This window comes from Rhinolophus sinicus, linkage group LG07 (genome assembly GCF_036562045.2).
Source record: "Rhinolophus sinicus isolate RSC01 linkage group LG07, ASM3656204v1, whole genome shotgun sequence".
Lineage (NCBI taxonomy): Eukaryota > Metazoa > Chordata > Mammalia > Chiroptera > Rhinolophidae > Rhinolophus > Rhinolophus sinicus.
In genome coordinates, this window is record NC_133757.1 from 127,950,900 (window position 1) to 127,961,469 (window position 10,570).

General features: G+C 42.7%; 1 protein-coding gene across 2 annotated transcripts in view; it reads right to left on the bottom strand.

Moving 5' to 3' along the window:
• ZGRF1 (zinc finger GRF-type containing 1) overlaps positions 1-10,570 on the bottom strand; it is a 62,809-nt gene that overhangs the window by 35,712 nt on the left and 16,527 nt on the right. For both annotated transcript variants that reach the window (XM_074338577.1, XM_074338576.1), the window contains exons 7-10: positions 7,793-7,866; positions 5,582-5,647; positions 3,947-4,030; positions 2,352-2,513 (exon numbers count right to left, since the gene is read on the bottom strand). In XM_074338577.1, coding sequence (XP_074194678.1) covers positions 2,352-2,513; positions 3,947-4,030; positions 5,582-5,647; positions 7,793-7,866 — 386 coding nt within the window. The remainder of the gene's footprint in view (positions 1-2,351; positions 2,514-3,946; positions 4,031-5,581; positions 5,648-7,792; positions 7,867-10,570) is intronic.

Sequence of the window (10,570 nt, forward strand, 5' to 3'; positions counted from 1 at the left end):
ATAGTGACCAGTGAGGGAAAATGCCGACAGGTTAGTTTTTCTAACGTAGAAAGAGCTCCTACAGGTCCACGTGTTGACCCGGGAACATCATGTTTGAGCTGCATGGGTCCAGTTTCACACAATTGTTTCCCATAAGCATATAGTGGCCTCCACATCCCTGGTTCAGCAACCGTCTATCCAACCAACTGCGGATCAAAGAAAGTATTTTCGACTGATGGTTGGGAATTGCAGATGTGGAGGGCTGACTGTGCATTTTTCTAGACTGTCCTATGTAAAGATTTTGGTATCCACAGGAGCCCTGGAACCAATGCCCTGTGGATACTGAGGGAGTCAGAAGTTCTCTGTGGATGTTCGACTGTGTGGGGTGTGGGAGCTCCTGTGCTGCCAAGTGTCCACTGTAGCACCTGGAGGATCTCGGTACGAAACCTGTGAAACGTTACTGCGAGAGCTGAAGCTGGAAAGAGGGCTGCATTGTTACAGTACTGAAAATATATCAATAAGATACTGTAGAAGTGTTCATTCTCCCCAGATTCATATACACGGTGAAATTCCAATCAAACTCCCCCATGTTCACATGTGCAAATTGTTACACTAATGCTAAATGCACAAGGAAATGCAGAAAGCTAAGAACAACGTGGGAGGATTGAAAGATGCATGACAACACATACTTCATTAAGCTGTGACGACTTCTAAAACTACAGACCAATGAATCAGAAGAGAAGCTAAAAACAGACCCAAAATACACGGACATCTGATTTACAGCAAAGGGGGCAATAAAAAGGAAGGGAGAAAGGAGAGTTTTTCCAATAGGTGGTGCTAAGCCAACTGGGTATCCACCTGGAAAAAACGTGAAACTTGGTCTGTACCTCAATACATAAAGTCCAGCACCGGTGAACTAAGTGTAGACCCAAATGTGAAGGGTAAAACGAGACACCTTCTACACGATGGCATGAGCGAATAGCTTCACGACCTTGGGGAGAGGAGGAATTCTTAAACAAGACAAAAGGCACTAATCGAAAAGGAAACAATAGATAAATCATATTATGTTAAAAATGATAAACTTCCATTCACCAAAAGGCACTATTAAGAGCTAAAGATAAGTCAGAGTTAGGAAGACATTTGCAAAGTATACAACTGACAATGGAAATGTATCCAAAATATATAAAAAGTTCCAAAAATTAATTAAAAATACATATGCACATCCATTAGAAACTGAGGAAGAAACCTGAACAGACACTTCCCTGAGGAGCACACAGAAGGGTCCCCACCTGTGACCTCCTGAAAGTAGAGACAGGTAACCCCAAGGCCAGGCAGCGAGACTAACACAAATGCCCGCAGCAGACTTATCCTTAAGAGCCTCATGCAAACAGCCGGTGAAGCACGGATAAACGGTGTTCTCACACAAGGGGACGCCACACTGCAGTGACAGTGAGCACCGATACCCACAGGCCACACCGGGGTGAAGTGCCAAAGTGCCACGATGAACAAGAGAAGACATGAAGTACACACTGTGTCTTATTCGTCCATTAACTAAAAATGTAAAGCAAAACTAATGTATGTAAGTCAAGACAGTGGCTATCTTTGGGGGGATGGGAGAGGTGGGGCCAGAGGGGGCAGCGGGGAATTCTGGGAGGTAGTTACGCTCTGTTTTCTAAGAGTGGAGTTCACTTTCTGGTAGTCACTGAGCTGTGTGCTTACGGCCTGTGTGCTTATTTTGTACGTGTATTATGGCTTAATAAAAAGGGAAACATTTTTAAATCTCTTTAACAGATACTGGTTCAAATATGTGCTTATCGTTCTCTCTCTATGACATTGATTAGGTAGCAATGAGGGTACCTGGTGTCATTCGAAGAAAGTCTATGAGCTGTTAAACATAGTTTCTATATGTCATCTGCCTATCAGCTCCTGTCATAGATCTTAGTCTTCTCGAAGTGAAAAGTAACCCTTCAAAACCATGCCCCTAAAAAAAGCAAATCTTTTCAATAAAATGTATTTGTCTTATTTAGTTTGATTTGAGAAGTTATGTTTCTTGTCAATTTACTAAACGTTGGGGCAGCCGGTTAGCTCAGTTGGTTAGAGCGCGATGCTCATAACACCAGGGTCGCTGGTTCGATCCCTGCATGGGCCACTGTGAGCTGCACCCTCCACAACTAGACTGAAACAACTACTTGACTTGGAGCTGATGGGTCCTGGAAAAACACACTTAAAGTAAATAAAAGTTTAAAAAAAAAATTTACTAAACACCTTTTTAACTTACAACTATACAAAGATTTAAATAGACTCATTTTACAAAATTTAGCACTGACATAAGAACATGATTTGGCAAGATGCAACTATAAAAACATTTTTACCTGCAAGAAGTCAGCCTGCATGTAAGTGCTAGGCCACTCTGGTGCCAAAAAACAAGTGTCAGGCGTGCAGTTGTCACATTCGGCCCTTTCTGGAATCTGTCCTCTGATCATCACGGCGCTGCTCGCTGATCCTTTCACTCGGTGCCCTTGAAACTCAACAGGCTATAGGTTAATAACTCAAAATGAGCACTGCGTAAGTAGATATCGACACGTAGTCACAACACACGTGTACATAGACAATAACACTACATGTTACTAAATGTGAAGAACTACTAAGGGATTACGTAGTACTGAAATACTCCTACAACATGTTAAGGGTAACTGACTTAAAGTGCAGAGTTCAGGTTCAACATTAGTCAGCATGAATTTTTTACTACGCACTTGACAAGTGCAGTAACAATGGGCCAATTCAGCCAGGAAGACATGTCTGCCCCCTTCTCTTCGCCTCACTGTACACTCGTCATCCGCTCCATCACAGACCTGTCACATTATGCTACCAGGAAGTCCCTTCTGTCTGAACACCAGCTGCGAGCTCCTTGAGCTCCATCAGGGCACTGAGAAGTGCATTCCACACCAGCCTGGCATAGAGGAGGCCACAATGAACCACGGCGGGAAGGGAAGACAGGGAGGGCACAGGAAGCCTCTCCCTTTGTTGAAGGGTTTTGGAAACACTGGGGCGGGGGGGGGGGGGGGGGGGGGAGTGTGGAGGGCTGGCGGGCTCTGCCTCTGCCGCCCAGAACACCAGAGAGTAAAGGCCTGAGTGTGATCCCAGACTCGGCTTCCTGGCTTCCAACGGTTTGCTCTGCTGCCCCCTTGAGGGTCCTAGGAGTGTTACGCCAGCGGGTGACAAGCCTCCCCAGAACGTGCAAAACTGAAGCTGCTAATAGAGCCAAAGGGATGTACATCAAGGATGAACTTGTTTCTAACTGATAAAATGACAATAATGCATAGCTGAATATTCTCTTATTTAAAAACGAATATTCTAAATCACACATTTGAAAGGAAAATAAATTCTAAAATGCTCCCTATACAGGACTTTTGTTGGAAATATTATTCTGAATTTTAAAACATACACATTTCAATGTAAAAAGTCTCAAGGATTGAAGGCTGTCTATTCCTGCTTTGTTGAATGGGGAGTACGCTTCCCCAGAAGCAGGCAGATGCCCCTTCTTCAGGCTGCCATGCGTGCTGTTGGGTTTTAGCCCTAGAATCACTGTTAGGAAACCCAGCCACCTGTCCGCTGTTGTCTGTCATTTCTGGTGTGGAGTAGGCAGCACTGCTTGGGGCCTGGGCTATGTCCACTTCCAACTCAGAAGCAGAGGGTGGGTGGCTATGGGGAGACAGGCTACAGAGACTGTAGCTTGTTCTGCACTTCACAGGCCGTCACGTCCAGGCCACGGTGTCTACCTACACATACTGGTTAGCTGAGCAGAAGCAGAGGGGGCTCAAGACCAAATGGGGGTCGGAGTCCTCATTTCTCTTGTTCTTAAAACCAGGTCAGTTCACGATGCTCCCTAACCCACGGATGAAAACTGATAGCTGTGTGAAAACAGCAGGAAAACATTTAGAAAACCAATGTTCTTCACCACGTTTACCTTAGGGTCACAGGCTTTTCTCTCTGTTTGTTTAGGGAGAACAGTTGCAAAAGCTGTCTCTTCTTCACTTCCCAAGGAAAAGAACTAGAACAAAATATCAAAAGTGAGTTAGCTCAACAGTTTTGTAGGAGGTGAATGAGTTTGATGGGAAAATACTCCCAAAACTTCAGGTTCAGTTTGCCCTTTGTAAACATGCTTGTTTGTCATCTCGCCTTGCTTCTCTCAGCACACACACAAGCCACCAGGCAACGGAGTGTCCCAGCGAGAAGGGACTGTGCCACCAAGTTAACACCAGGCATCTGACACTTTAATTCTAAAACTTTAAGTGAATCTTTTAACACTAGAAAAAATTGTTGAGTACATTATAAATCAGCCATCAAAGTTAATGCTTATGTCAATGCAGATTATTTAATCCAAAAGTTAGTATGAGACTCAAGGAGAAAGCACTGTAAACAGTGTAACACTTTATTTAAAGAATGGATCATCTAGCAACCATAAAACGCAAGATCCAGATGACAGCAACTAGTCATTGTCGGTTCAAGTAACCACAGAAAATAACCACAATTTTTAATGAGTTAGACTTAGAAAATGAATTCATCTGTAGAAACAATTGTTTTGTTTAAAAATATGGTAAAAAAAATCCTCAATAGCAGAGGTAACATAGTGTATTTCTTCAAATAATGGTCACTTTCCTTTAATAACACAACTGTCAACCAAGTAGTTTTTAAAAACATTCAACTGATTATCTTAGAATTAGAATCCCCTAATCCAGTGAGTTTTAAAAACTAATTAGAAGGTAACTTCTCTGCTGATGGCTCCTTTGCTATGTGTAGCTGATCACACAGAAATAAGGTGAAGGCGGCATGTGAGGTACCCTCAGAGGTGCACCCTAACATTGTTTGAAAGTTCCTTCTACCACTAATAGTCACCATGAGTCTGTCTTAGAGGGGCTGTGAGAAAGCCATTACAAACACAAATGTCTTCCTGTATCAATGCTAAAAAGATTAAAATATTTTTGCAAGACTGTAAGACCTTTTTCATTACTGTGAGAGTACAACAGATTTTTAAAAAATATGTGACATTTATTTCGAATGGCAACTCATTCTGGAAGAACATGCAGTGATCGTGTTTATCTGCAGTTTATGCTGTGACAACTGTCCTTGAAAAAGTTTGAGCCCTATTTGTTCACATGGACAAACCCAGTAAGTAGGCGGTCATCTGCCAGCTCCACTCTGCAGTTGCAACTGCTTATGACCTTATATTTGAACTTGCTGTGTCAAGGTGATAAATGATTGAGTCCCCGTAGCATGGACTTTGTCTGTCTTGTTCTGTTCCATTTTAGGCCACAGACCTTTAAGCCCAGCTGTAGCTGTCAATGACAATTCTTGGATTAGGTGATGCTTGCAGGTTTGCAAAATCTGCTTTCTATAAAAGATCCGTTATTTAACAAATCTTACAGACCATACAGGACATTTATACAAAAGGCAGCAGGTTCATCTAAATAAGTATAATGGGGTAACTAGTTGCAAACGATTTTGAGAGCTGACAAGATAAAAATGCAAACATAAAACCATCGGCCATACCTAGATACACAACTGTGACTCCTGGTTCCTCCACACTCTGAAACTAGCTCACCTGCAACGACTGCAGTGGTTCACCGGCTTCCACTTCATTTGCTTTGACCATCATGGAACTTGAACACTAATGAGACAGACCAAAGGCAAGAGCAAGTTACAACATGAACATAAATTTTATTAGACATAAATATAAGAACACCATACCCAATAATCAAAGAAATAAAAACTCAATGTTGATTAAACATTCTGTTCACTTTGCAAGAATTTAAAAAGATCTTAACAGTACTGGTGAACATGAAGTGACACAAATGTGCCTGCTGTGAAACAGTAAGATTTTTAGATTTGACGAGATTTATCAAGAACCTTAAGCAAGCTGTTGCAAGCCTTTCAAGTTATCAGTCCCACTTCTGGGAATCAGATCGAAAAAAAAAGAACTTAAAACGTAAACAATGATTTATGTGTAAAAACTAAAGTTTTTATATAGCAAAATGCTGGAAATAATCTAAATATTCAAAAATCATGAACTCTTTGTCCAGAGCATAGGGTATCCATAGGATAAAATGTTAACTTTTAAAAGATGTATTTATGAGAAGTTTTTTTTTGTTTTTGTTTTTTTTTTAGATTTTATTGGGAGAGGGGAACAGGACCCTATTGGGGAACAGTGTGTACTTCCAGGACTTTTTTCCAAGTCAAGTTGTTGTTCTTTCAGTCTTAGTTGTGGAGCGTGCCATTCAGCTTCAAGCTGTTGTCCTTTCAGTCTTAGTTGTGGAGGGCGCAGCTCAGCTCCAGGTCCAGTTACTGTTGCTAGTTGCAGGGGGCGCAGCCCACCATCCCTTGCGGGAGTTGAAACTGGCAACCTTGTGATTGAGAGCCCGTGCTCCAACCAACTGAGCCATCCGGGAGCTCAGCAGCAGCTCAGTTCAAGGTGACGTGTTCAATCTTAGTTGCAGGGGGCGCTGCCCACCATCCCTTGCGGGACTCGAGGAATCGAACTGGCAACCTTGCAGTTAAGAGCCCACTGGCCCATGTGGGAATCGAACCGGCAGCCTTCGGAGTTAGGAGCACGGAGCTCTAACCTCCTGAGCCACCGGACCGGCCCAAAAAGTTTTAAATAATGTGAGAAAATAAAATATGACATGAAGGGGAAAGGATATAAAACTATTGATACACATCAGTCTAACCATATGTTTAAAAATAGGCCAGAAAAAAGCTGGATTATCTCTGAATTATCTCTGAATGGTAGGGTAAGTTTTATTTTTTCTTCACTCTTTTCCTGTATCTAAAGGTAATGCAGGGGTGGGGGTGGGGGTGGGGGTAGGGATGGGGAGGAATCAAGATTCTTAAAAGAAAAAAGAAGACTGGAAACATTGAAACTAAAGTAAGATACAAACTTACTAGAGTAAGTTACTTACTTAATTACTTACTTACTCACTCTAGTAAGTAAGCTTGTATCTTCCTCTAGTTTCATTTCAATTTCTTTGTTGCAGACGGTCTGCTAGAAAGAGCAGGGCCATGTAATGAAAGGACTGTCCCAACTGAGAAGTGGGGACCTGGGTGATTTACTGCAGAATTTCTGCATCTCATTAGTGCTGTGACTCTGAGTCCCTGCCACAGTCCCCAGTGTGTAGGCAGCAAGGGACTTTGGTGCCACAGTGACAACGGGGCTTCACAAGGTGCTTGAAATGTGAGTGAAGTAGAGTGTCTCTGGACATCTGTCAGATACCAGACAAACTGCTCAGCTCTCAGCCCTTCCTTCACCGACTCCTATCTTTGTGAAGCTGGGTTTTCAGAAATTGCTATAAAAATCAATGAACAAGGGAAAATCAATGTGGAACAAGAAATCTAATCTATTCCAAGGTTCGAGAAGCTGGGCGTGCCCATGGGCACACGTACCAGTAATGTGTTTTCTCCACAAGATACTGCTCCTGGGGATCATGTCACCATATCCACACATGTATCAATTATATCGTATTGCTTACACTCATACATTGTCATGTCAACTATTTCTCAACAAAAGTGGGAAAATAAAAGCAAAATGCCTAGTGCGTTATGAAGACACAATGCTTAAGTTAATACAGCTGAGTACGTAGTATGTGGAACTGGTAGGTATTTCTTTTGGCCGAGGGACGCAATGGAAATATTACTGAGTAGGAGGTGACATCACAGACCTAGATAGCTTGGGACCCTCTGTTTTGTTACAGCCTCACTGAAAATTACAGAACATTCTATATCAAAATAAAAGACTATACTGATAGAAAAAACAACATACCTGCTGAGAATCCTGGTTCAGACGAGGGGATCTTGGTCTAGCTCGTGGAATTACGGAAATCCATGGTTTCCCAACTGCAGTGCACAAAGCAAAAAGATTTTATTCACAACACACTGAACAGTGCTCTTAAACTTTTTAGAACTTATTTCTAAAATGAATGCGACAAGTAGCATAACTTCAAGATGTGGCAAAGTCTCGGTCACTGTTGAGAGAAACCTCAATCTCTTTCTACGCTCAGCGGGCCAGGCCCTGGGGAAAAGCAGTGAAAGAGACAAACAAGACCCCTCGGAAAGGGTGGGACACAGCACACAAATAAACCAGGCAAATTCATACTGACACCAGTGTTTCACATCCATGGAGATGGGATGAAGAAATTTTAGCAGGATGGTTAGGAAGAACTCTCAGGGGATGTGACATTTCAGCTGAGGCCTGACGACCAGGACACCAGTGGTGCTGAGTCAGCATCCACTGAACAAGGGCAGGACAAGGTCACAGGAGAGGGATGGGTGCCGAGGCCGTAACACTTACTGGTACCTGCTTATGAATAGAATTGTTTTCTTAAAAGAAAAAGTTCATATTCCATCATCTCAATTTCTTCTACAGACACCAAGAAAACTATCGCTTTAAAGCAATTATTACTGTAAAAAATCATAGCTGTATCTGGTATAAACTTCACTTTTCAGCAAATTTGTTTATTTCTGGTTTCATTATTTTCCTGTTAAAAACTGAGAATACATTAAATGAGCCAAAAACAAGTGGATTTTGGAGCTTAATGTTATTTCTAAAAATAGTTTTAAGAAGACACTGGATGAAAACTGATGATTTTCCTTTACTGCCTTCACTCAAGAACAGAATCCTAAACTAACATTTCTAAGGTAAACTCAATCATCTCACAAAAACTTTCACACACTGGAGAAAAAGTTCTGTATAAAATTTTGTGAATTTGTTACATCCCAATAAATAGACACAATTTTCTGACTCTCCAGAAAACCAACTCAATCCTTTTTAAAGAAATATGTTTATATCAGAAAACAAATAGTCAATCCTCATTATGCAGATTCTGCCTACTAAACTTTGTGTAACCCCAAGCCAGTGTCCTGAGATCACGCTGCTGTGGGGGCCGTGGGAGCCGTGGGGGCCGTGGGGGCCGTGGGAGCCACCAATGACTCGCCAGTGGCTCATCCCTGGAGGGAGCGAGGCAACTCTGCCTTGTCTTAGCTCTGACACTATAACGTGTCCTTTTTGTGGTCTACTTAGCACATTTTTCACATTCTGGGGTTTCTGGGTGGCTTTGCTATTTAAAATGTTCTCTACGCACAGCACTGTGAGTGGCTGTGATGTCCCGTGGAGAAAACGTGTATTAGGTAAGCTTCATTCAGGGAGGAGTCACAGACAGAGCTGTTGGCCGAGTTCAGCGTTAATGAATCAACAATATAAATCAAGGGCGGGCCCGGTGGCTCAGGTGGTTAGAGCTGCGTGCTCCTAACTCCGCAGGCTGCCGGTTCAATTCCCACATGGGCCAGTGGGCTCTCAAACACAAGGTTGCCAGTTCAACTCCTCGAGTCCTGCATGGAATGGTGGGCTGTAGCCCCTGCAACTAAGATTGAACATGGCACCTTGAGCTGAGCTGCCTCCCAGATGGCTCAGTTGGTTGGAGCGCGTTCTGTCAACCACAAGGTTGCCGGTTCGACTTCCGCAAGGGATGGCGGGCTGCGACCCCTGCAATTAGCAATGGCAACTGGACCTGGAGCTGAGCTGTGCCCTCCACAACTAAGACTGAAAGGACAACTTGAAGCTGAACGGCACCCTCCACAACTAAGATTGAAAGGACAACAACTTGACTTGGAAAAAAGTCCTGGAAGTACACACTGTTCCCCAATAAAGTCCTGTTCCCCTTCTCCAATAAAATCTTTAAAATCTTTAAAAAAAAAAAAAATAATATATATATATATATATATATATATATATATATATATATATACACATACATATATATATAAAGTAAGATGTCTTTACATGGAAACACATAAGCTTTTGTACTGACTGGGGGATACAAATGCTCTGCCCAGAGGTTTGCAGCAAGCTGACCCTGTGTTTCCCCTAAAAGCACTGGGCACTGGTTCCTGGAACACAGCTACTGCAAGAGAGAGTTGAATCGGACCCTCTTCTCCAACTTGATGAGAAAAAGAGCAATCCCCAAAACTGAATTCTATAATTCCTAAATCTTCATTGTAGGAATTTATATCCTGATATGACATTATATAATTTTATCTACCCACATTTATTATTCAAGTTTTTCCCTTAATTTTTTAGAAAATAAACTATAAAAAATCACGATCAAATTTAACTATATCTTAAAGAAACATTTTAGTAGGTACAATAATGTATTCCTATTTTCCTCAAGAATCCTTGAGATATTCATATGAGTTCAATTCTTCCCCCTTGTTCTGCCTCCACCCCCCCCACAAACACACACACACTCAGGTTCAAGCAGTTGTTTGTCAGTCTAGTTGTGTAGGACACAGGGACACAAATCCCTGGCCCATGCTGGTGTTATGAGCCTTGTGCTCCCCCCCCCCCCCCGAAGCAGTTGGTCGCCGGTGGGCTGCTCACGGCAGCTCTCACCAGCTGCCGGCCACTCACGCTGGCAGCCGGCTGCTCATGGCAGCCCAGCTCCAGGGAGAGCCATTATTCACAATCTTAGCTGTAGAGGGCGCAGCTCACTGGCCCATGTGGGAACCAAACGCGCCATTAGCAGCATGGCGCTCCAACCACCTG